Source organism: Lepidothrix coronata, unplaced genomic scaffold (genome assembly GCF_001604755.1).
Source record: "Lepidothrix coronata isolate B3197 unplaced genomic scaffold, Lepidothrix_coronata-1.0 Scaffold17, whole genome shotgun sequence".
Taxonomy (NCBI): Eukaryota; Metazoa; Chordata; class Aves; order Passeriformes; family Pipridae; genus Lepidothrix; species Lepidothrix coronata.
In genome coordinates this window covers 2,499,993-2,526,924 of record NW_016690197.1, presented here as the reverse complement: position 1 = coordinate 2,526,924, position 26,932 = coordinate 2,499,993, and the positions used below count along the sequence as shown (strand labels likewise).

At 35.9% G+C, this 26,932-nt stretch overlaps 1 protein-coding gene across 2 annotated transcripts in view; it reads left to right on the top strand.

The window, feature by feature from the left end:
- NRG3 (neuregulin 3) overlaps nucleotides 1-26,932 on the top strand; it is a 384,996-nt gene that overhangs the window by 129,945 nt on the left and 228,119 nt on the right. For both annotated transcript variants that reach the window (XR_001873528.1, XM_017807194.1), the window contains exon 2: nucleotides 19,205-19,334. Coding sequence is in view for 1 of the 2 variants with exons in the window: in XM_017807194.1 (XP_017662683.1) it covers nucleotides 19,205-19,334 (130 nt within the window). In the remaining variant the exon portion in view is untranslated. The remainder of the gene's footprint in view (nucleotides 1-19,204; nucleotides 19,335-26,932) is intronic.

Genomic DNA, 26,932 nt, shown 5'->3' with positions numbered 1-26,932 from the left:
ACTGTGCATTTCAATATGTGGTAATTTAGATGTTCTGCCTGGAAAAATTACTTTATTGAAACCAATCAGAGGAACAAAATAATATTTACACAGACAACATCGTGTGCTTTTTAAAAGACATAAATGAAAATGATTGCTAGAGAGTGTTCTCGGAAATAAATGTTTTAAGATTTACAGTCCACCACCATTACAGGCAGCTATTTCAAAAGCATGCTTCTTGAAAAAGAAGTTTCTTAAAATACTGATTTATATTATTTTTATTTTGATTTTGTATAGACGGGAAGAAAGACTATTGATACAGGTCTTGTAGTAGAAAAACTTTGCCTTGCAAAATATTACAAAGTACATCATCTTGAATATATTAAATGAGCATAGATAGGCTTAAAGTATTTTAAATAAACTATTATTTCATAGTAATCTCTTTACAGTAGGCTGTGCTCTAGTTATTATTTCAGCGAGTTGCTTTGCCAGATGCTTCCAAGTTGAATGCTTGGAAAACCTTTTGTTGTACAAATATCATAATGTGTTTTTTGGACATAACAGGACACGGGGTATGAATATACATGTTTACATATATAAAGAGTGTCTGCTGAAAGAGCTGGTTGATATGAGCCTTTTTGGTTGGGGGGTGTGGCTGTTTTTGTTTTTTAAATGGAGTTTGTCATTACATTAAATTCAAATTAAAAAAAAATACTTGAAGACAGCTTGGATTTATAATTTGATATTCTCTGGTATCTTTTTGGCCTCCTGTTGCCCTCACTTGCTGCACAGCTAAGCCAGGTCCACTATTGTGAAGAAGTAATGGGAAACAACATCATATGTGATCAGAAGTATTATGCCTGCTTTCTTCAAAAGGTGCATGATAGGATATCTCTTCAGGATAATTTCTCCTTGATATATTTAATTTAAATTTCATGTTGAATACGCAGTTCTTTGAAGGTTTTCTAGACTTTTCAGCACAAAGCCTTGAGCAACCCAATCTAAATTCAGTGTTTGACTGAACTTTGAGAGGGATGCTGAACTAGCTAACCTCCCAAGGTCCCTTCCAACTTTGATTCTGTGACTTTGTTTTTTGTGATTAAAATGAGAAATAGCTGATTAATTACTTTTGCATTTTAGAAGCTTCTAATTACACCTAAGTCTGCTGTTTGGGGTGCACATTCTCATTTATAAAAGCTGGTGAAAATGAAAATTAATGAGACAGTGGATCTAGAATGGTTCAGGTATACTTGGTTTATTTCCTGTGCTATAAACACTCTGTGTCACATGCAGTGGATCATTGTGTTTCTCTGTGGCTCACTTGTATTTCTGTTGAAGGTTAATAATGATATTTTTCTCTTTATTTTGATGTAGATCACAGTTTTTCAGGACAAAATTTGTCTCTATATATATTCTCGAAGAAAGGGGAAAAAAAAGGCCAAACAACTACTTTTTGTTGTGGTTTCATATTAATTGTGCTGGGGGTTGCCAGAAGCCACTGTCACTGCTGTGACCACTGCTGGAGTGGTCCAGACGGGAGTTTGGCTGAACCTCCTGTTCAAAGGTGATCCCATCTGAGCAAAGAGGGCAGTTTTGAAAAGCTGTTCTTTCAAAATAGGCTGCACTTTCTTCTGCCCCCCCAACCCCTGAATTGTGGGCTACTTTGTGGGGATTTTTTTTATGTGCCTCTGGGATGGCAGAAGTTTAGTTTTGTGTTTGTAGAGATAGAATTCTCTGTAAAAGATGTATTTGAAGATCAAATTCTATCTTTACCATTTTGAGGGTTCTCCACAGAACTAGGGTGAAAATTAAGATGGAAAAGGCAGGAAAACTGTGGTACTTATGTTCATATCTTTCTAAATGGACTGGGGCTGAATAGAGGGATATTTGGTTTTGTATTCTTTCCACCCCCTTCATAGTCCTTTAGTGTATCAGTAAATGAGGCCAATGAGCTGTCATGATACAGAGATTTATTCAAGGTGCTTTTCCCCCCACTGAATATCTAACTAAACTTTCATCTAGTGGAATAAAATTTTCCGTAGTGCTAACCTAGAGAAATTTTGCCTTCTCTAGTTAAATTGAAACAAGTCGAGAATGTTAACTGCTATCAACAGTGTTTTATAAACATTGCTTGGATATAGTTTAGATCATAGCAAATAAACCCAGAGAATATTCTGTCTGTGACAAATATTGAATCTTAAAACGTTTCATATCATTAAAGAGATTTAAGATCAGTAACTAATGTGCTCAAGCCTTTACATACTATGTTTATTGCTGGGATTGCAAATAATGAAGTAGCTCTTTGCTGTTTTTTCTAGTACCTCTATCAAAGTGAACTTGTAGCTCTTGAAATACCAATGTCCCCAGAGGTACCCAAAGCTCCACGGGGAGGGTGGTGCCATATATTAGAGTTTTAAAATACTAGCTGAAGCACAGAATAATTTTTCAGTCTTTTTCATGTTGTTGCCTCTCCCTGGATAAAACTGAAATGAGATGTTAAAGTTGTTTACCAGCAATCCACCCCATAAATCTGATACGTTCATAAACAAGCAAACCAGAGTGCATGTATGTGTCCATATGCATGTATGTATGTGCATGACTGAATTTTGATTAGAAACCAGGTGAATTATAAGATTACCAAATTAATGACTTCAGTCTATCAAGCACAAATCCTGCACGTGACTGTCAAAAGTTATTACTGATGGCACCTGCCTGGTTCCATAAACAATCAGCACCCACCAATCTAAATTTTCTCACTGCTGCAACCAGCCAATATATATTAACAACTCTGGCCTCTCTTCTAGTGAAACTAAACAGTGTTTTTGCGTGTATAGATTCTTGTATGCCACAGTTATGTGAGTGTAAAGCAATGAAGGATATCTGCAAAATTAGACACGTCCAGTTCGGAAAGGGATTGGGAAGTGCATGTGTGTCTGTCAACAAGCCCAGAGGAAAGAAGTATGGAAACAGTGCAATTGAAAACTGAGTAGAGGGAGGAGATAAGTGCTTTTGTGTGTTTGCACCATTAATAAGGGTGGTGGTATGGGTTTTTGTTATTGGTTTTGGTGTTTGTTTTTTGTTGGTTTTTTTTTTTTTTAATTCGTTGGTACGTCATAATTATGAACATGGTAAGCTTAGATGTTTGCACTGACTGCATATGTAATTCTTCAGTCATAAAGAGTGGAAAGCTGCCTTAGTAGTCCTCTATAGTTCATGACCCTCTTCACAGTGTATTTTTCTCTTAAAACTTGGGAGAAAAATTTCCTAGGGGAAAATCTTAATTTCCTGCATTTTGTGAAGTACTCTGCATAGCTCTGATGCTAGACAAATAATATGAAATATAGCTCACAGCAATATGGAGAATATTAACATCTACAATGTGAGACTAACCGTTCTTGGTTTTAGGGCAGATTCTGTCCTGATTTGAGCTATACTCTGATTTTTTGGATAGCTCAGAACGGTAAACTCTCAACCCTTGACAGTTCTCCCTATGTAAAATGTGTCCCAGATATGAAAACTAAAAAAAATGCAGATCTTCAGATTTCTTCCGGCGTTTCAAGGAATGTTCAAAGTACACAGCCTTTGAAATAATGCCTGAATCTGAATTGCTTCCTGATGTGCTCCCAGTGTATTCATCTGTGTAGTTCTGTGAAGAGATGGGAGAGTCCCACACCCTGTACACTGTGCCTCCGGTGCTGAAGAGGGAGGGAAGGGAATAGTGAAGAGGTGGTTGCTGGAGTTGTAAGCTGTGTGGGGGTGGATGGGAGAGTGGGTCTTCACTTCTTAATTACAATTCATTAAAAATTAAGCATCACCATGAGAGAGAAGGAGATATGAAGCATATGAGTCCTTCCTGACTACTAAAGTAGGGCAGCAAAAACTTGCATACAAAAGCAAATCTTGGTAGGAGTGAAATTCAGTTTGTTTCAAGATGTCATGAACATGGCTGCAGCTGTTAGAACGCTGAATTTCAGCTGGAGTTTTATAAATGGGCAATCTTTTAGCCATTTACCTGGTTGGTTGCTGTCCTCAGAAATATGACCTGTTTCTGATGGTGCCGTGATGAAATGTGAGCCTGGGAAGATCACCAGAAGTCCTTACATTGCATTGCTGCACATGGAAGGACACTGTAGGTTCTGAACTGAGATGTGATGTATGAATTGAGGTTTCTCAGACCTGTGGCCTCATGATGCATGTGCTGTTGTGTTGGCATGGAAAAATACAGCATCAGTGATCTATTTATTTTCTGAAACAATCATTACCAGTCCTAACTGGCTGTGTTATGATGGATACAAAGATTTTTGAAATGTTTTTTGGCACGTCCCAAATAGTAGCACTATTCAGATATTAATCTGAGTAGCCCCAGATCTGTGGGCTTTTCTGATACCAGCTGAGACTTTATCCAGCCATAGAGGGTGTCTGAAAATCCTGATTTTCTTCCATACTTTGTTTCGGTGATTCTGTGAATTTTTCATTTCTAAAAGTCAGTTCAAGTGTGATCTAGATCTTTGTACCCAGAAGCCACTTTCTGATTCGAACTTTGATATAGCAGTAAAATGTGCAGAGATTTGCAGTAATATCCATATCTCATGTGTACTCACAGATAAGTGTGCCACCCTTATGATTAAGTGTATGGCAGGGTGTACTGCTCCCTTTGTTTGATGCTGAATTCCTGCAGCTTATCTGCATTGACAAGATGTGCAGAACTGATGTGCTCTGTGTCTTGCTTTGCTATCAAGTTGCCACCTCAGACAAACTCTACATGCAGTGCGTGTGCAAGTGGGAAGCTGGGTAATAAAGACTCAAGATGTTCATTCTCTCTTTGAAGTCCTTGTCATCTAGTGGGAAGAGAATTAGCTAGCAGAAACTATCATCTTGCATGTTTGACATTACTAAGGCAGTAGCATAAGAAAATACATAAATCTTCTGAATAACCATGAAGCATACTCAACTGGAGAAAATAGCAAGAAAATAGAGTAGCTGGCAAATGGAGAGCTGCAAGCTGCCAAAAGGGATGTGAAACATTAATTCCACCATCTCAGAACTGATTTTTTTTTTTAATTGTATTTATTTTTAGAGGCACCAGATGCCAGCCTTATTGCTCATGCAAACTAGATGGTCTGAAAATTGTTCTAGCTTGTTCTAGCTTACTCCAGCTTTCAGTGCCCCACAGAGGCTGTTGCGCCAAAAATGAGATGAGCTTGGAAGAAAGAAATTCTGACTCTCTCCTTCTTCTAGACATGGATATGTCTCTGTTCTATACATACCAGTGACTGTTCAAGGGGACTGGCATGAGATCTGTTTAAACAACTTCTGCACTAACGAACCATTTCTTTATTCAAAAGATGGCTAATTCAGCCCAATGCTCTATTGAAGCCAAAGATTTTCACTTGCCTACGTGTTAGAGAACTTCTGAGGGTGTACTTTCCCCTACCCTCAAGTTTTCCATGCTTTTGCATAGGTTTTAATTAGGTCCAAACCATCACACATTTTCTGCTGCTTCTGAGAGCATTCAGTCTAAATTTACTGTTGGCAAAAAGAAAGTGAAAAATGAGGCGATGCAAAAATAACTCCTTAGAAAAAGAAAAAAAAAAATCAATAAAATCCCAGATTCAAAATGAACTGCCTTGTAATATCACTCTGAAAGGGTATTTCTAAACCAGGCTTAGGTGTTTGGTTAGACTATGGGGACTTTTCCTCTTTTTAATGTTGGTAACCTTGTTTTAATATAGGTCTAATTGGAGAGAAAGCAGTGGTACACTTATGCCCTAGTTTAAAGCAGTGTAAGTGGAAGTTTCAACTGACTCGTAAACCTATATTTGTGTATAGATTGAAATGGATAAAATATGTAAATAGATACTGATGTATATTTATATAGGTTGGATATATAGGTAGGATATATAGGTATGTATCCTAACTGTATACCTGCTATTTACAGACATAATGTACTCCACTGTTTATTGGGTTATACTCCTTTAGCCTTGAGTTCATCCAAGTTACATCTCTGCTATGTAAAAGGTAGGCTTACATAGAGGTATTAGGTTGGGTTTTGTAATTCCAATATTTTTTCCCAAAGGGACCTGCTAACTGTTCGTGTGAGCATGTTTGGTTTTGGACATCCTAAATTTCCAGCATTTTTGTTTGTTAGTTGTCTTTGTCACTTTCCTTCCCCTGCCTTGTATTTTATGTTCCTTTTAATACCTGCTACCCTTTGTCATATATATATATATATTTGGAGAAATTATGCTTTAGCACCTGATTGATTTATTTATTCTTCCTTATTTCACTTAGTCTCTTATTCCACATCCTTTCCTGGTATCCTTGGTCAGAACTTGCACAGATAAAACAATCTTTTCTCTGAGAAGATTTACATAGGAGAACAGTAGGGCCGATAGTTTGCAAAGGAAACCATCTTCATGTTTTCTGGGGAATGGCTAAGAAGCAAATGCATCTTGATTAGGGCAAACACTTGTGTCTTGTCTCTCCCAGTTAAGCACTAAACTTGAACCCCTATGAACTAGGTGAACCACTGTTTGAATCCACTTTCCCCATCACTTAAAACCTTAAATACTTGGGTATATGTGTACATATCTGTGCAACCTGGGCAACATTACATCAGAATAATTTAAAAACCAACATGATTGGAGAACAAAGTCAAAAGTTAACCATTCACTGGAGGAGGGAGGAGCAAAATACTGTAATGAGTAAATATTTCTGCTTGGACTTCTTTCCACAAACGTGAAATGGGATGCTGTTAGAAGAATTGATTAGTGGTAGCGTTCATCTCTTGTGAAATTATGACAATGATTACTGAAGTATTTTGAAATCAGCTTATTTATCAGCTGATTTATTTTTTTTTTCTTGGCCTTTTCCACTCTTCCAAGAGTAGCACTTGTGCTCTCCAGAGGGGATATTACTAGGATTTTTGCTGCTGCCGCCAAAGATCTTCTGGCACAAAATTCCTGTCTGAGTCAGCTTTGTAACATGACAAATTCAGAGACAGCTGCAGCAATGATACATTAGCTGCCTATTGGGCAGCTTCTGAGCAGACAATAAATCTCCTACTAGTTATAAAATATCATTAAAAATAATCTAACACAATAACAGTTGTGAAATATTGTGCTTATTTTTCGGGTTAGCAGGTTGAAAGATGGTAAGTGGTATAAGTTGGAACAGTTATTCAGTTGTGACTACAAAGGTTGTATATATAAGCTTTAAAGAATTAGAAGCCATCAAAAAAGGATAATGCAGTTCTTCTGTTACCTTTTCTTACCCAGTTGTTAATCGCTCAGGTTGTATTTTCATATTTCAGTGATCACAGCTGTTGCTTCTGTATGTGTTTTTCTCCAATCCAGTGGCACTAGAATGGTGTATATGGTGCATTTTCCGATTGAGAGATGTTATAATGGAATTAGGCTGCCATTGGAGATGCTCAATGTTGCATTTCCAGAGCTGGACTTCTGTTGCTGTTTTGTAGTTCTGTTAGGATTATTAATGCTGCAGTTTGTAAGTTAAACTACTAGTTTAATTGGCTTTTTCTTTACTGTACTAATATCTTCAGTCAACCAGAGCCTGCAGTCCTACTTTTTATGTCTAATTATGTTCCATTTCTGTGCCCCAGCCTACATTTAATTTGCACAGAAGTGGAAATGAAGTTGTCAGTGACATCTCGCAATGACTCTCCTCCCCCTTACTTTAGCTATATCAGATGCCAACACTGCTGATTTGTTGAACCTCAAGCTGTTTTGTTTAGCAGTGCAAAGCTGACTGCTTTGCGACCATCAGACTGGTACAGTGAGACACAAAGTGCTTGTGATATTGTCCAAATTTCTTATTGGGAAAGGTAGGAGATATTTCAGTTTCAATTATATACTGAATTAATCTGAGTAATAAAACAAGGACGCAACTTCAGTATGGGAAATTTCATGTTCTGTGCTAGCTAATGCTGATAGATAACCTGGGTTAACATGGATTTGATTCAGGAGTGCAGGAAAACTAACGAATACTTCTGTTTTCTATTTCATGCGAGTTTCTTGCAAAGGCAATTTCATTGAAAGATGACTGCTACAATTGTGCTTAGTCTGTATTATCTAAACCAATTAATTGCAGAGCGGAGAGAACTGAAGGATGAGACTGCATCTTAATGCTTCTTGGAGCAAGAAGAGAAGCTGCTACAGATGTTTCGTTCTTTTCTTTTCCTAATGTGAAATAGGGAAAAATTATGAATATCATAAAAATATTGCAACGGCACAAATTTGTTGATGCTATTTTAACATCGACTTTACCCTTTTTGACATGCAAGTAGTGGTGGCTTTGTTCTGTCATGCTGTTTTCATTGTAGCTTAAAGTGTGAACGAAGATTGAGGTTTGTGTAGCGTTGGAATTTATGCTGCTGGAAGCCCACCCTGCAGACCTCATGTTTTCTGAGTTTGTACTGCATAGGAGGGGAAAACTGACCATGTAATTTATTTTTCCCTCCATTACACTGCTTATTCAGGTGCACAAAATTGGAGGGGTGTTGAGTTATTTTGGTATTTTTTTCGTAAGCTTTAATTTTAAAAAATATATACTGTTTTTCCTTAGAAATTAAAAAGGAGGGAGAGGCAAAGCATAGGACCTACTGAATTTGTTTAGTCATGGATGAGTAGAAAATTAACCTGAATGTTTTTGAGAAGTTTAAAATTCTAGTTAGTCTTACTTCTCAGGGACATTTTTAGTTCAAGATCTTCAGTGGAGTTTTAAATAATTGCTGGAATGTTTTTAATTGCAGCTTTCACAACTATTTCGTTGAAGGGTACACTGTAAAGGTTGATTCAGTTATGTAAAACCGAAAAATCATAACCCATACCAAAACAAGCGGATTACACCGAAAAAGAGGAGTGAGAGTATATTTATTGCATAGCACTATGCTTGCCTGCAGTAATACTTCAGTTGCTCAAAACTGATTAAGGATGAAAAATACGGTGCCCAGAAATATCTATAACTCCCAAATGCCCTGGGAGGTAGAATTGCTGGTGAAATGCGATGCTACCAAGCAGCTCCTGGTCCCATTATCTTATACCACGAGTGCCTGGAAGTGAAATAGCTCCTGATAATCAGATCTCTGTGGCAGTCGGTGCTGATTTTGCCTGGATGTTTGTCTGCAATATGTAATACAGCTCTGTGTATGCAACGAGGAAGGAATGATTAGAAAAGGAGTAGATGGTAGGGTGTTAGATTTTTTTTTTTTTTTATAAGCCACTGAATAAATGCAGACACTCACATTTGAGTGCTCTGTGTGCTTCTGATGCTGTGATCTCAGAAGAACTTAGTAGGACTTAAAATCGACATGGTGAAGATAACTTACTCTTTTACTAGTTTGTCACTGTTGAAAGACTGATTTATATGTCCTCTCTTGATTATTGTGGCAGGATATAGCCGCTGTAGAGATTACTAAATGTGGTTGGCAAGTAAGTTCCATTTCCTTTTGGTAGCTAGCTCTTGTGTTAATTAAGTTTCTGATACTTTATAATCTTCTCAGTAGCATTATATAAAAGAGCTGTGTGCATGTTTCTCTTGCCTACCAGTCAGCCATGCTCTAAGCTACCTGCACTGTAGGAAGAAAATATAAATTAACTTTTAATATAACATTAAAATTAATGAATTAAATGCACTGCAAAGGGAAATGCAGATTTTAAGTAATAACTACATCTCATGAAACTTAATTATCGAACGTTGAGTCAATAACATATGAGACGTATGATACTTCACTTGGGGTGGCTAGTTTATAAAACTAGAACTGTAGAACACAGTGGATGTAGGAGCATTTGTGTTCTTCCAAATGCACCTTTGCAGAGTGCCGTGGCTTGTGGAAACCGAAGTGAAAAACAGGAGCCCCAACAGAATGTTGTTTGTAGTGGCCATGGTCCCAAGAGAGATTTCAGAGTGCATTATACTCTGTCTATACAAAAGCATCTTTCCTTATAGCTGCAAACTCCATGTCTTCTCTTCCCTTTGTTCCTTTGTTCACAGTAAGCAAGACTGTATGTATGTTGGGTTATTGCACTAAGGCTGTCTATGTCTTAATAATAAGCAGCCAAGCCAAGACGTTTTAAGTGTTTTAAAGTCATTTTGTACCAACATAATAGTTTCTGTTGCAGAGAATTTAAAAGAAAAATCTGTCTCAGTTATTAAACAATGACTTAGATTTGTATCACGGATGTTGAACTCATGATTTGTTTTAAATTGAAGACTAGAGGGGGATGCAACTAAATGTGATTTGAATGTGAATCAAAGGCCAAGGTTTCATGAAACAGAAAAAGATAATGTTTATATTACTATGTGAAATATTGCAGAATATTTGTACAGATGTGATATTAGATATACCTTTGACATCTCTAGTCAAACTTAGCCCTAACTTGGATTTTGTTGACCGAAGTCAACAAAATTTTAGTAGCCCACAGGAGAACCTCATTACCTGGCTCTTTCTTACCACGGTTCACTGACTCTTTGCTGTGTTGGAACAATGTGGATTTAAATTAAAAAGCTATATGTGATTTACCTAATTACTTGCATTAGAAAATGCTGGCTAATAAAGCTGAGCAGTTTGCTGTGTGCTGGTAGTAAGGTCAAGGGGATTTGCAGCATGTGAACTTCTTACAATTGCATGTCAGAAACAGATGGAAAAGTGTTCTCACCTGAGAAAGAGAACAAAAGAAATCTTGTAAGGTAATCCATACATGAGAACGGAGCAGTACAGGATGAGGGAGCTGTAGCAAAGGTATTTTACCTTCTCATGCCTGTGTCCTTTCTGTTCTGGAAGACTGAATTAAAAGAATCAAAGTAAAGAAATGAAATTCAAGAAAAAAATACAATGTTGAATATGTGGTTTTTTTAATGAAAGAAAATGTTGAGAGTAAGGTTGATGTTTCATAGTCTGACTTTGCATGTCCACATAACAAGGATGTCAAAATTATAAATGCAGTAGTGAATGAATTTTAGATTACAAGCCTTGGAAATATGCACAAGCTTAGAGTTAAAATTGCATTTCTTACTTCCTTTGTTTCTATTCAATGCATTACTTGACCTATTTCAGCTCCTTGGAGAAAGACCATCACACTGACAATCAACCAACCTACTCATAGCTTTTTAATAATTAGTATTTTTACATGAAACTGTTTAGTGTTTCCCCATAAAACTAGTATAATAATTTTATTTCATTAGGTATCTGTCTTTTAGCCTACAGTAATTTGACAGTGACTGTAAGAAATTATTTATTAAATGTTGAAAACACAGTGCTGGATGATTTCTGTACAACTTTAAGAAAGTGGTAAATCATCCAGAAGAACTATAAACCACAGAACATAGATGAGCCCTGGTAACCTGAGTCTTGTCAGCACTCAGTGACCAGTTTCCCTGTCCTGTGTAGCCGTAGGCCTTGGTTTTCCCTGTGCTACTGCTTCCTGTAAAAATCTATGAAATCACACAATACTCTGTTTCCAGAACTTTCCTATATCATAGTGTGTATAAAGATATGCAAATACAGATTGTTACAGATCTGTTGATTGAAAAAGTGTTGATGTTCAGTGACAACACTTGCCAGGTACCATTAGTGATGAGGCTTTCATTATCAATTTTAGCATTTCTTTCTTTAGCAGTAGAAAAGCTGGGGAAGCTAAAGCCCCTCTATGTACTAAACAGCAATATTTATCTTCAAGATAGAGGGTATCTATCATTACTCTTCTCTGATCCTTGCATCTAAACTCCCACCCCCACATGGTGCTTCACAGGCAGAAGGAGAAAGAAGACAGCTGTGATCTAAGAAAGAAAAAGGTTTGGAGAACTGTGAAGTGATTTTTTTCTTTTTTTTTTTTTTTTGTACATGCAAAAAAATGTGTAACACCACTTTTATACTTATGTTGTAGCAATACTGAGTTATTTAGGTCATTGCACTTCTTGTGTTTTCTTATATTCCTTCTTGATTTGATTCATTAGATTTTGGTGAGGTGGATTCTTTTTTATTTCAGAGCACTGGTGATTCCAGACATCACAGATATATGCTATACTTGCTTTCTTCTAGCATCTTCTAATCTATCAGAATTGTTCTGGTTTTGGGTGTGTGTCCTGTCCCTGTTCTCCTCCCCCCTCAAAAAAAAAAAAAAATTTGCTAGCACCTCTGCAGCTTTTCTTTTAATTAGTTTACTATTTTGTTTTTGTGCTGAAAAGTCATTTCATTTAACAGTACTTCAGTTTCTCCATCTATTGGAGACAATTTTCTGGAGCTATTTTCACATCCTCAAAAGGCTGCCCCTTTTTGGTGCAATAGTGCCATCCAATCTTGAGGGCTTTTGGTGTCTCCAGAGATGTCAGCATGCTGAGATGGGAGTGCTAGGGGTCAGACGAGAGAGAAACCTTGATGTGGGTGATGGATCCACTTTTGGCACAATTGTGAGGATGCTGCTTTTTCACTGAATTCCGCCATTAATTTCTTTTAGATCAATTAATAAGTCCTACTGAAGCCCAACTGAATACATGTCTGATTGGCAAAAGCACTCTGCACCTAGAGTGCCCATCAGAACTGTCACCACTCAGTTTTCAATATAACTCTTCACTTTGAATGCGAAAACCTTTTAGAGTTTTAGTCACTGCTGTTTCTTTGGCTCCTAGGTATTGAACTTGTGAAAGACCCTGGCCTTTTGTGCCCCACGGGGTTCTCTCCTGAGTCATCTCCCATTTGTTCAGCTTTCACTGGTTTCAGTTGGAGCTGCACAGGAGAATGCAGCCTCTGATGTGCAATTCGGATGAATTTCAGTGCTGTTCAGGGTTCAGTATTTGAGTTCTGACAGATAGGATCAGATAATACCTTTCAAAGTGATGCCAGCATTATTTCCTTTTCTCCTTTTGAGTTTCACTTGTGAGATACCATTAGGTGGGCACATTTTCGTACATTGTTTTTGCTTGGTTTGATTTTTTTGAAGTCATGAAAGCAAAGGTATACTTTTATATGTAAGAGTTTTGCAGCCAGCAAGAAGTTCTCTAATAGCACATGATATTTTGCTAATAATGCACTAGTAACTTGAAAATCCTTTAATGTGTTTTTCAAGATAGGTATTAATACTTGTTCATTCAAACTGCGAAAATGCTTAGAAAATAGGAACAACATTTGTTTCTGGAAAAAGGTCACACTTAAAGAATTAATTTAGGAGTTGCTGACAAGGGAGCATGTGCTGTTTTTTGGAGAGATGACTTTTTAATTTCTTCTTCTGGAGCTTGAACTGTTGTTTCTATGCAGTTGTGAATGTGATTCTGCATCCTGGTGATGTGGGGAGGAAAGCAATCTGTTTAAGGGTGTTTGTACTGACAGAGAAATGTTTCATAGCAATGGGCTGGTTGGGTTAATACCACATGAGCTTTCTTATATAATCCTCTGAATTAAATACAAAGGAAAACCATTTGTGCCATCTCTCAATGATGATAATTTCAGCTACCTCCACAATCTGACTGTGAAGACAAGTAGTGTAAATGATGCTGTTTTATTGCATCTGCTGCTTTATCAGTTTGTTGCTAAATTATACTGATCTGTTCATTTGAATCTGAGGGATAATAGAAAAGCTCCAACAAGTCCCATATCTATAGCACAATTTTGCTTTATATTACAGTGCAATCAAAGCCTTTAAAGTGTTATTGGATTAAATAAAATTTTCTCTGGCACAAAATGGCTGAGGGGCAGCTTCTTGAATAATCTGTATTCAGAACTCTATTGCTAGTTTATACAAAACTGTCTCTGTAAATGCAATAAAATTTTTCATATTTTATATTAAGCTTTTGGTTTTAATCATAAATAAATGCATGCAAAAATTCAAGTAAGTTTAGAAAGAGAAGCCTGTTACTATTTTAAAACCCTGAAGTTTTATTTTTTTTAGTTCTCATAATTTATTACTAGAATTTTAAATTTAATTATTCCAGCACTCTTCCATGGCTAAGGCCATCGACTGTTCAGTTAGCACAGACAAAGCAAGTTCTCTTTGCCATTAAACATATCTATGTCTGGAATGTTCACTTAACAAATATCAACAACTTAAGAAAGAGTTTCCATTAGCTAAGACTAATTCATAACAAAAACTTGCAAGTAAACTTTTAAGTTTTCCCCTCCTTCTCCCTTAACAAATATCATGCTGGGACTCGGTGTCTTCTCCCCCTACCCTCCTTCTGTTTACTTCTAAGAGGACAGAAATAAACATTTTAGGTTTTATGTTTTTCAGGGTTCACTGTAGTGTGAGTAAATATGCAATATATAAACTATTCTGTGTGGAAGTTTCAGTTTTCTACAAGACCCTTTCTAGTAAGGCTACCACATAATTCTGAAATATCAGGAGAGGAGCAGCAAGAACTTCAGGGAACCCTGGTTATACCCTGGTTATACCGAGTCATCATAAATATTTTGCCATTGACTTCATTGAACATAAAACTTAGCTCCCTGTGTGCTATTAACGGACCTTTGCTGTTGCCTTTATAGAATGCAGTAGTGATAAAAGAATACATTATAAAAAATGTTGAGGTTTTTTGAGAAGGTATTTTTTTTAGTGACTGGATTTGCATTGTCAGAGGAAGTTGAGTTGTTTTTAACTTGCTCACTTATTTGCAGTTCATTTAAAAATGGGATCGAGGTTTTAAAATAAGCATCTCACTTTTTTGATGCCTCAGTAAGCAGTGGTTCTCTGAGAAATGATGCATTATAAACAGATAAAAAGATAAAGGAAAAGCGAGTTTGCGGGTCGATACTGAGTCTGTAGAGCTGGTAATACCCAATGCTAGTCAAAATATGCAGTATTTTTAAAAAGTCTTTGAGTGTTCAAGCTCTGACATTAAACTATTCATATTTCGAGCTCTGGCATTAAACATATTCATAAACATCTTCATATTTCTCTGCGGCAATGCACCAAGTATTTACCATGGTGGTGTTAATAAATGAATGCTCCTATGTAGTTACAAAATTTGGATACCTGTTCAGTAGTGACTTCAGAAAAGTTAAACTTAATCTTTTTGTCTCTTGATCTCCTGGGACATTTTCCCTCAGTTTTCCTGCAGCAGATAATGCTGTCTGTCTGGAAAAAATGTTTCCAGTGAGGGCCATGTAGTGTAGGTACCATTTAAAGGTGTTTTGTTTGAGATGTAACCAGAAAAATCTGTTGGTAAAGTCAGAATGCTGCGGGACAGATGTGATGGATGGGAATGGCTGCTGCTGCAGTCTGTGCAGAAACAGCTGCTACGAACGCCACTGTTTCCCAGGATATTTTAAATCTTGCATTCTCTCTTTTCCTGCATTTTTCCTCAGTAGTTACAGGTTTATCAATATCAGAGCGTAGTACTGGAAACAATGAAACTTCTAGCCTTGATGGAGCAGATAGTATTTCTAGTAACCATATCATGCCTTGAAGATAATTCAATAAATTAACTATAAAGAGCCATCCTGCGCTGGTGTAAATATAATGAAATATCTGAATGAGACAAGAATACAAATTCACTAACACTTTTTTTTTAGACCAAGTTTTAGTGCTATACAAAAGTAAAATAGCATCAGTAAACTTCCTGCTGATTTTTATGCAACATTCCCAAAGACTGCATTTTTTCAAACCAACTCCATGTTTATACATTAAAGATCTTGAAGCCTTCCCTTGAAACATGAGCTGAATTCTTGTTCATTTGATTAAACAGTGGTATCTGAGAGCTGGCAATGGTATATCCTTTTCTGAAGTATGGGAATCATGCATAAACCTCTGCTGCTATAGTAAGGCAAAAAAAAAAAAAATAGAGCAAGAGTGCCTAGAATTTCTTTATTCCAATTTAATTGGAAAGATCCTGGCAGAAATCAATAGGCCCTGCTGCTTTTGCATGAAACAAAACAAAAAAAGGCATTACGTTATACATGCTGAATTCAAGGACATGCTTAACAGAAGTTCCCTTTTGTTACCTATAAACATTTGAGTCTGTTATCCATGTTCAAAGACTAAAATAAATTAAGGAGCTGTACTAGTAAATTTGTGAATGCCTAGATTTTATCAATTCTTAAAAAAAAAAACAAAAAACAACCAAAACTAAACTAAAAACATCACAATAGAATGATGTTGATTTACCGTGTTTCTGAAGCTGTGAAGGACTATTCCACTGTGGAAAAGTCAATTCAGTATTTGTTTAAGAGTAAAAAAAAAAAAGAGACAATAAGATTTATTATTTATTACAAAAAGAATCAGGGAAACTGTAATATTTTCTGTTGTTTTGTTATTTCCATACTATTTAGAACAAGCTTTTAGATTTTGTTTTTATCATTATTTAATGAAGCTGTAACAGAGTTCGTTTATCATGAATGCAACATGAAATAACAGCAATATTGTAACTTTTCAGAAAACTCACATATCCTACACGTGAGTATATCCAGCAGAAAGTACCGAACAGGTACATCTAGGATATCAATTAGTAACACAGCTTCTGAATGTTGTGAATGACCTCTGGAGCTCTGATCTCTGCAGACCAGAGGCCTGTGTACAGGTCAGCTGTGCATAGTGTACATATGCATCAACATGGTTAGATGTAACTAAAAATTGGCCTATAAAAAGACTATATTTGATGTAAAAAACAAAACAAAACAAACCAACAACCCCCCCCAAAAAAACCCCAAAACAAACAAAAAAACCCCCCAAACTGCGCAAAACAAAACCAAAAAGAAACCTGAAAAAAATTTATGTACTTTTCAACATAAGGAGTGCAGTCCTTATATTCTTTCATAAGAAGCCACCAGCATCATTACATACAATGGTTGTGCTTAATTTGAAAGATGAAAGACAGAACCCAAAACAAAAAAAGAAAAGCTTGAGATCATGTCCAGTTGGAGAAAATGAAGTGTCACAACTTATGCCTGTTTATAAATAAAACAGAAGGGTTGATTAATATTGAACAGAGAAGTAATTAAAATAAAGCAGAACAAAACTTCTAAAGAATATATTTAATCTAAAACTTTAAAATGCTGACCTTGACAAGGTATTTAATTATGAGAGAAGAGGAATATCCTTCACTTCAAACACTGTGCTATGAGAATTCAGTACCTCACTAACTCAAAGACATGCTTTGTGATGCTGCCTGTCTCCCTTGTTTCACTCTTGTCCTTTGGGGACACCTCAGATTGCTTTGGTCTGTGTACTGTAGCTGCCTTCAGAAAGGTATTTGCACAGATTGTTTCTTCAGAGCAAGCTGAGAAATACAAGTGTTCTGTTATTTAAAGCTGGATCAAGCTGAGTTTTTGCTCATCAAACAGTTTTAGTTACCCTTTGTAATTATCAGAAGTACTTTCAAATAACATCCTCAGTTTTCCTTATTTAAAATGGATAGAAATATAACTGATTATTCAAGTTTATATTGAGGTTTTTTTTCCCTAATCAAGTTTTAAATGGTCATTTAAGTGCTCCTGTTTAAAACTGACCTTAAAAAGGAACTGGGCTACCTTTTCTCTGTGTCAAGATATTTTTTTTACATAAAACCTGATCATTCTTGAAACATTAACAGTGAGATGCTGGTAACTGTTTGCATTTACAAATATCTTGTATAGTCTCAAAAATTCAATTTGATACATTTCAGTTCAGGGTTTGCTTGCAAGAATTAGAAAGAGTAGTTTCTGTTTAGTCTGCAACTTTTTGTGAGTGCTGGCATGGGGGAAAATGACATGGCCTTTCATTTGGAATCTGTGAAAACATTTGAAAGGAGTTTATTTCCAGGATTTTTTTTCTCTCCCCTGAAAACTGTGAACTACAGTATTTTCTCTCTGGAGAGGGAAAAAAAAAAGGTATTGTATACAAAGATCAGGGTGGAGATTTTCTTATTCTTTGCAAATGTATTATATTAATCTTCTGACACTTAGTCTGGACACAAGAAAAAATCGTAGCACTGTTTTATTTAAAATACACTAAGAACGAAAAAAGTTACTTTGAAATATTTTTGGAGTTATCTGAATTTTTCTTGCAGAACCATAGTTACAGGTGTCTTGTGGTTCAGTGTTTTGGTTTTCAGCTTTGATGTTACCTTGGTGGATATTGCCTTCTTATTGAATTATGAGCAAAAAGCAAGTTAGTGTGCTTGTATAGTTCTGAGTTTGCAAGGTTCCCTGTCCACTGGGCACTGCTTCATTCCTTTGACAGAAGACAGCAAAATACTCTGTGGTAGTCTGTATGGTATACAAGGGAATGTTCTCTTGCTATTTCAGTATATGTTAGATCCCGCAAAGTGATCAGGAATTTAAACTTTTTCAATTAAGACTGAATATGAAGATTGAACCATGGCTCTGTGGAAATCACCATCTACTCTGAAAAATCACTCTTCATTAGAAAAAAACCTTGTCTTAGTGAAGAAAAATTAAAATATCTGTCAGTCAGACATCTTCCTCTGAAAATTTCACTTTATTGTTGATTAATCCAAATGGATTGGAAAGGTTAAAGAGGTTTATTAGAAGACAAGAATGATAGCTCATCCGGACATGCTGTCAGCCTATTCCAAATCTAATTTTCTATCTATATCCAAAGGTACAGCCAAAAGTTCAACCTGTAGTCAAGCCTTTTAGCTGTGTGGGGGTGTTTGGATGGACCTATAGAAACCTACAGATGATGTACCTGAAATCACACAATCTGTGGTACATTGCTTGTGTTAAGTTTTAGGCCAGGTTTTGTGACTGGTGAATCAAATTAGCATTGACCTTGAGTACTTGGCTTTTTTTTCTTTTTTTTTTTTCCTTTCATTTTATTGGTGGGCTTTATGAGGGTTTCTTAGATTGATGCTCTATTAAATACTGTGGCTCATTTTTCATGAAAAAATTTTGTATCTTACTTAAAACCATATCTGAGTGTATTCATATGAAAATATTGATCTGATTAAAGGATACTAAGTAGGCGTCTTTACATTTTAGAAGGGATACTTTGGAAATTGGAAGTGGCTGAAATTATACTCCAGCTTTGTGGCAGTCTAGTTTGTTTTTCTGCATATATTTATAAATATAAGCATCCTCTTGTGAATCGTTTAAGAAACCTGACTGTAAATATTATTGCAGTCGCATTGGGGTTTGCATGCCTTGTGCTTTTGCTTTCTGTTGATTAGTCTGTCAGTTGATGTTACCGAGACCAATTTGATCAAATTTATGTAACGTGCTCTAAGAATATCCAATATTTAGCCTCACAGCATTTCTTTCCTTTTTTTGTTTTCTCCCCAGATACCACAACGTATTCCACTGAGCGATCTGAGCACTTTAAGCCATGCAAGGACAAGGATCTTGCATATTGTCTCAATGAAGGGGAATGCTTTGTGATTGAAACCTTAACAGGATCACATAAACACTGCCGGTAAGTCATTTGGCAAGAAGTTGCAAAAAGAGTTTTCTGTCCAAGGGACAAAGCATTAGGAAAAATTAAGCGTTCAGATGGAGAATGTTAGGAAGCAATGGAATTCGTCCCTGGTTTGGCTGCATCCCTCACAGTTGATGAGTTTTTAGTAGTCTGTAATATTTATAAATAGAAATACAGAAATAAAAGAAGCAACATTTTCACTTTTTCATAGATAAGAAAAATCTTCAGTATTGTATTTTTTAATGATATAAACATGTAAGGATTAATGTTTCATTTTCATTTTTTTACATGTAAAAGTCTTCTGTTCCTCTGCGTACCAGAAGCATCCCTTTATTTTGGGTACTGTAAGTAGAGCTTTGATAATAGCTGCAGCCACCATTCATTGAGAGAGAGGAAGGGCTAGTGTTGTTAGGAATAAGGGTTTCTTCAGTTTAGTTACTGAAAGAGAAAATGGACTGTAATAGCCATATAGCAGTTCTACAGGTTTATACTCCTGAACTTCTGTTGTTAGGTATGGACATCTTGAATGTATTTAAAAGAATATCAGAAAAGAAAACCACATCACTCAATATAATTATTATAGCTGTGGTGGCCAATAAAAGGGAGTGAGATACAGAAGGAATACTGTAACATCTTCCTAAAGGTGATAATATAAAAAACCCTGAATTATTCAAGTATTCTTTTAAATAGCAGTAATCCAAAATGAAAACCTGTACTTTTGATGTTTTAATTTACTCCTAAAATATTATGTATGGCATACAGAAGGTGAATTGAAGATTCTCATATGCTGAATTCTAAACTGAATGTCTAAATCTATGGAAAACTCTCAACATAAATAATAAAAAGCATCTAAGACACTCAGAGGGAACTTTCCTGAAGGATTTGGGCCTTGAGCTGCTAAATTCCACTAAAAGTAGGAAGGAAGTCACAAAATCATATGTGCCTGGTTTGACAGTGGAAATTTATGGATTTAAAGATTTGTGAAAGTCTGCTTATCATCAGAAGAATATTCCTGAGATTTCCATTTTTAATACTATGCTAGTAATGTTTCCCATTCAGTTGAATATGTTTCAGTGAGCATTCATTTCCCTTCTTTATTTTATGTTTTTTTATGGCATGCCTAAATTAAATACAAGTAATTTATTATGGAAAATTGATGTCTCTTTCTACTTCCGTCATAAAACTTCACAGGTGGTTTGTTTTTTTTTTAGCAGGTATGGTTTTCAGTCCTTTTTACAAGCTGTTAAGGGAATTAGATCACTCAAATATTTCAGTGTTTTTCGTTGTCAGAATATTCGAACTGGACAAAAATGATTCAAATTAACAGCAGAGAAAATGGATATATATGAGAATTTCTAATTAGGCTGGTAAATTTAGTAGCTAAACAGATTGGTTTTGTAAACTGTATAGATTACATTTTATAGATATCTGCAAAAGTGTATTTCATAAGAGAGCTGCTTTCTTTTTTTGTTTGATTGTTTGGTTGACTTTCAGGATCTTTCCCGTTGCCTGCCTTTGCCAAATTCTTGTGATTCTGATAGTGCAGTCTGACTAATGGTTAGAAGCTTTTCCATCCAAGCTTTTCCCCTTAACTAAGCAAGCCAGAATGTTGACTTCTCGTTCTTTACAGCAGAGTGAAGTTTTTTCATCACCTTCTCCTATGTTATCCTTCCATAGGGAAGTACCAGTATCATTTGGGGATCTCTTGCTTCCGTGTGTGACAGATTTGCATTGCTTGTACAGGTTTCTGGCATTGGCACATTCTCTGGGAATTAAACATCTGCTTGTTTCAGTGGGTGCTTTGAACTGTGCAACATAAGAAGACATGTATAAGGCAATAAAATTCATATGGCTAAAGAAGATGCATTTTAAAATTTAAAAGGTGATTAGTTATATTGCTTTGTTTAATGCTGTAAGGACCTTCAACACTAAAAGCAGCAGCTTGTTTAGAATCACTTTTGTACTGGTATGTATGTCATTAATGAAGAAAAACCTTTAAATTTGACCTACAAAGGCTGTATCTCTACCTTGGTAACAGACTATGTCTCTCTGTCAGGACTGTAGTAGTGAGTGTGATGCAGGTATTTTTCTATCTGTAGCCTGTAACAGTGCTCAGAAATAACAGCTAGAATGTACACATATAGAAAAATACAATATTGATGCACTGTATTTGTCCTCTAACTAGTAAAAAAGAAAAATTTTACTAGGGTTATGGAATTCCCATGGCAATTAAAAGAATCATTTGAATGCAGAATTATGAAGACAAAATGATACTTTGTTCTCAGAATCAAGCTGCATTGTATATTCTCATTGTGAGTTTGATTTTGCATCTGTTCTGGGAACAGAGCACCAATTTACTGAAATGGGAATTTGCCATGTGGAACAGCTGCAGATAGAAGACCTTGATGGAGCAAAAAACTTTTCATCCCACTTTGTCAGGTTTAAAAAGTGTTAGAGGATGATATGCTTAGGGGGTTGTGCAGTCCTTCTTGTTATGTGTACATGTTTAAGGATAACTGTGCTAATGATAAAGGGGAAAAGAAAAAAGGAGGGATTTGATAGGAATTAATAAATACTGGAGTTATATCCCAGGCCTCTTCTGTATCCTCCTGAACCATACTGTCAATGCAAAGAGACTAAACTGCAGCTCAGGCACCTTTCAGAGTTTACAGAATTCATCAAGATATTGTTTGAAAATAGGAGGAGATGAACACGTGTCGATGTCCAGCTGTCAGTGATGGCATTGGCTATGGGATGCTGGAGAGCACTGTCTCTGTGACTGGTTTCTGTTCTGTGAGATATGTGCCTTATCTACTTTGAACCTGTAGCTGTGGAGAGTTGGGGTGACGTGCACCCTTGGCAAAGGGCAAGGGGGAGGCCGTGTTGCAGGAGACCACTGGGAATACAGTAAATGAGGAGGCTGGAGGGAGTCCTGATTGTGAGTCTTCCATTCTTATCCACCTACAGAGGTGGTGTCCTGAAGTCATGGGATTTATTTTTTTTTAAACCTAATTGACAACTTGAGGGGGAAAAATAAAAGTGGTTATAGTTTCAAATTCTCTTACTCGATTTTTATTCAAACTTGTACATTTTACTCACTGTCTCTTTGTGCAAAATTGCCTGGGATGTGAACTGGCAAGAGTTCTCCTGCGTGGTTAGGTAACAGATAAGATACACTGGATGTTGTTTGTGCTATTTCGAAGGTGTGACTTCAGTATTTATTTTTGTGAATGATTTAATATGAGCTTGTTTTAAGGATAGGGTAGGTCAACAGTAAGGGAACTTCATATTTAGCTTCTCCATATGCTGAAATTTTTTCATTGTTGCCACCTTGAGAATTTAAACTGAATGGTGAGAGTGCCTGTATTTGTAATTTACACAAGACAAATCAAGTACACAGTCAACACTGATACATCAGCATTTAACTGGGTATTACATAATACAGGCTTTAAAAAAAACTGTTTGGTTTTTTTCTGTACAAGTTTATTTCAAAGACCCAGTCTCAAGTCACTCTGGGATTTTTTTGAGTTTGCCTTTGTATTTTTTTATTTGGTGTTTTTTGTTTGTTTGGATTTAGTTTGTGGTTTTTTGTGTTTGGTTTGTTGGTTTTGGTTTTGTGTGTGTGTGTGTGAATGTTTTTTACTTTTTCTTTTTAGTCCCTAAATTTTCTTTTTGTTAGCCATTTAGGACTTGAAGACACTGGATGAATGATTGGCTAAAACTTTTGAGGGGAGAAGAGGATTACACTTTTAAAACTTGTCCTCTCAAAGAAGCCATTAAGACTATTGTGTATGCACAGGAGGTCTTTGCATTGGCAGTGAACTCTAATGTGCTCTTTAAAGACTTGAGTATATTGGGTGAGATACTCCTTTCATGCTGTGCTCCTGTCCTCCTTCTTCATGAAGCAAGCAGTATAAAGCCTAAATAAGTTTTTTAACAATGGAGAGGGAAAGAACAGACTCACAAATACACAGTAAGCAAAGCGTCATTTCCAGATGGCCAAATTACAGCAGGTTATAGATATGCATCCAAAGTGCACTATTGTGGTTACAATCCCAGATTTTTCAGATTTCATAGGATAGTCTGCTTTTAATGCATACATCTTGTTCTGGTGAATAGTAAGCTTGGTGATCTTGCTCATATTTATTCATAAATTTTCAATTTTTATGTTTCGTTCATCAAAGAATTACATGAGCGTTTCTCAGCTGTGTTTAAAATCTGTCATGGGACCAGAAGGATTGACTTCTAATTTAATGAAAGTCCAGTTTGGATAAATATTTATATCCTGCAAGGTTTTATTGTGAGTTCTGCATAGTAGTAAATGTAATCCAGGCATAGCCCTTGCTGTCAGTAAAACCAGGAGAAAGGGATCAAACAGATGGGACTTAAGAACAGTTCTGAGTGTGGCATATGATACGTGCACTTAACCATAAGTTAAAAATCTAAAAAGCTAAGAATATAATTTCCCTGATATAGTTACATGGCTTGTTGTCTAGGCTTTCACAGTCTGACCTAGGTGTTTTAAAATACCAACCACTCCATTTTGTGTGTTCCCCCATCTTTTATTACAGTGGCACTTTTCCAGGGTGCTTCCAATGTGTAAATAAAGCAAGCCCAGAAAATGATTCACTATTGAATAAATTTTAAAAAAAATCATTGATATTACAATATTTCAAGGCTACTTTCATCAAAAGTAATCCATTGTATTAAGCTGACAACATAACATACAGCTACAACATTTTAAAGGAGAAGAAGGCTGCACTTGAGATTTAAGATATTTTTCATGTCAAGGGCAATCAACAGACCTCCTGTTGTGAAAATTATCAGTGTATGAGCGTAACTGTAGCACATATCTAGGTTATATTTGCGTAGTTGCACACATCATTATCTGGAAATACCTCTGCCTTTACTTTCATGTTCACTTTAGAAAACCTGAAATGAACTTGAAATACAACATTACATAGCTCCAAACTGCTGTTAAGTAACTCTTTAGCAACTTTAATATAGATATTACATTGCATTATTATTACATCACCTGCTTATTGAGCAGTGCTTTCACAGCCTGTGGTTGCTTTCAGCAGTGTGGTTCTTTCTGTTAGCTCAGATGAAATAGTCTGTGTACCTAAAGTGTTGTGATTGTGTGATCCTGTTCAAAAACTCAGCCTGTAAGAAGTCAGGCAGCTGGAACTCTGGCCAAGAAATCTTTCCCATGGAGTGAACATCCCCAGCATAGAATCAACTCGACTATGTTCGTATACTCAAGGTAATGCTAGTAAACAATAAATAAGTAAAAAACATTATTGCCTTCAGTAATATCAACATCAAATCTACAGTTTGCCTACCTACATCTCCCTTTTTTGCTGGAAAACATCACACTTTTCTTCTCTAGTTTTAGGTATTTCTTTTCCTTCGTAAGAAAAACAAAACCAAAAACCACCAAACCAGAAAACACTTCCAAAACCCAATGCACTTCTGTGCATTTGCTTTCAGGCTCCTGCCCCTTGAAATTGCAGGAAGAGGTTTCTTGTCTTTGCTGTCACATACCTCTTTTCTTGTTTTAAACTTTTTTAGATAAGAACTTTGAAGAAAAATGGTTTATAAATATCAGGGTGAAAGCCTTGGTGTAAAGGCCAAGATATCTGTAGGACTCTTACTTGTTACCTAGGTATTCTTGATACCTAACTTCTTTCGGTTATCCAATCTTACAAAATTTTTACCAATTGGTCTGAATTTTTTTGCAGTCCACACAGAAGCAATGTGCTCTTTTAATTAGAATCACTTAGAATAAATATTTTGTCCAAATACTAAATTTCGCTCATATAAAACCAGTACTTTTTACATTATCCCTACTGTTTTTCTAACAGTCCTTTAAAATGAAACCTTTTCAAGTCTGATGCTATGATATAAGAATGCAATAAATAACAAACAGATTTTTAAATTTGAATCTTTTAACTCAGGTTCAATAATGCAGGAACATATGATATTCACATGAAACACTACTGTATTCAATAACATCTGATTCATGCTTTCATAATTTAACATTCAGAAGATAGAGGCTCTTGAGAAAGCTTCTTGTCAAAGCACTTCAATTATTGATTAATTTTGGCAGTATCAACACTCCATTTTTACAGTGTTTTTTATTTACAGATTTTCCCCTAGATTATTGCGTTTAGCAGATATTTGCCTTCTTCAGTCTGCTGTAACTTCTGTGTGGTAGAAAATATTTTCAGCTTGAAGAATACATAGACATATTTAAAAACCTTGTGAAGATCAGTTACTTTCGAATGTCTGCAAAACTAAGAGTTTCAGTGCAGCAGTGTAACAGTCTGCATTTCAAATGTCATGGTTTCCCTTGATGTGTTTACAAAAGTGCACCCTTCAGCACATGCTTGAGTTTTTGAGTACTGCAGTAAAACTGTTTATTACTGTTGTTTCTGTTCAAATAGTATCATTCCTTCAAGCAGCTCTGTGCACCAGAGAAGTCACTGGAAAAACATCTATTATCTATTTATCCCTCTAAAACATTTTCTGAAAACAGTTCTCTGTTAGTCTTATTATTTTGGGGAGGATAAATTACTGTAATGGTAAAAAGAAATACGGAATAAAACAAAGCGTCATATTTAATGATAGTTTTAAGTTTCTCTTGGGAAGCTGTAGTTTGTACTCATAGTATTTCAGGTTTTATTTGCTTTCGGCTGAGTACCTTAGGCCAAATTTTCTAATACTTTCACTTTGGAAAAAAAAAAATTACTAAATAGTATGATTTCCTAGTTCCTTTTCTGTCTTTTGAAGTTGTGAAAGTTACACTCCTGCTTAAGGTTGTGATGAAGATGCACTTTTCCAGTGGGAGCAATAAAGTAAAAGTCATAATTCTGTACACATAAAATGCATGCCCAGATAATTAAATTACACTCTAAAACACCTGTGATTCATTTTATTTAAACAAATATCCATAAAAGTAAAATGGAATTCTGAGTCTATTTCATCTGATTTGAAATGCTTGTTCAAATTAATATTCTTGAAAGAGTTTGGGGAAGGAGAGGAAATAAAGGAGAAATTGTGTAGCTATGCATCCAAGGTTAATGTTGAAGCTTAAAAAAATTAATGTTTTAAACTGGTGTCAGCATGGAGTGTTGAAAAGCCATGGAATTAACTTCTCTTTCTGAGAATGCTGAAAGACTAATATATATCTGTTTTCAGTTAATGTAAAATATGGGAAAACACAGTTACAGGCTTAGCACATTCCCCTGCCTACTCTTTTTTTTTTTTTTTTAAGCCAAACATCTGTAGGTTATAGTATCTGACGAAACAGTGTTAATTCTTTCGTTTATTTATGTACACATTTATTTCCCAGACATAAGAGAAGTATCCTTTCTTAGGAGAACCAGTAATGTCAGTGAAACAAAAGTATTTCTGGAAGCTTTAAGTAAACTCATCTCCTTCTGGAGGACTGGAAGAGAAAGAGACCAAATTCAGCTCCCTTTGGATTTGGCAAGATCCCTTCAATTGATTGAATCAAGAGTTGGGCTATAACCCTGAATTTTGGTAGAGATAAGTGAGAAATGTAGTTGGCAGCTCAGCAGCTGAGATAGATT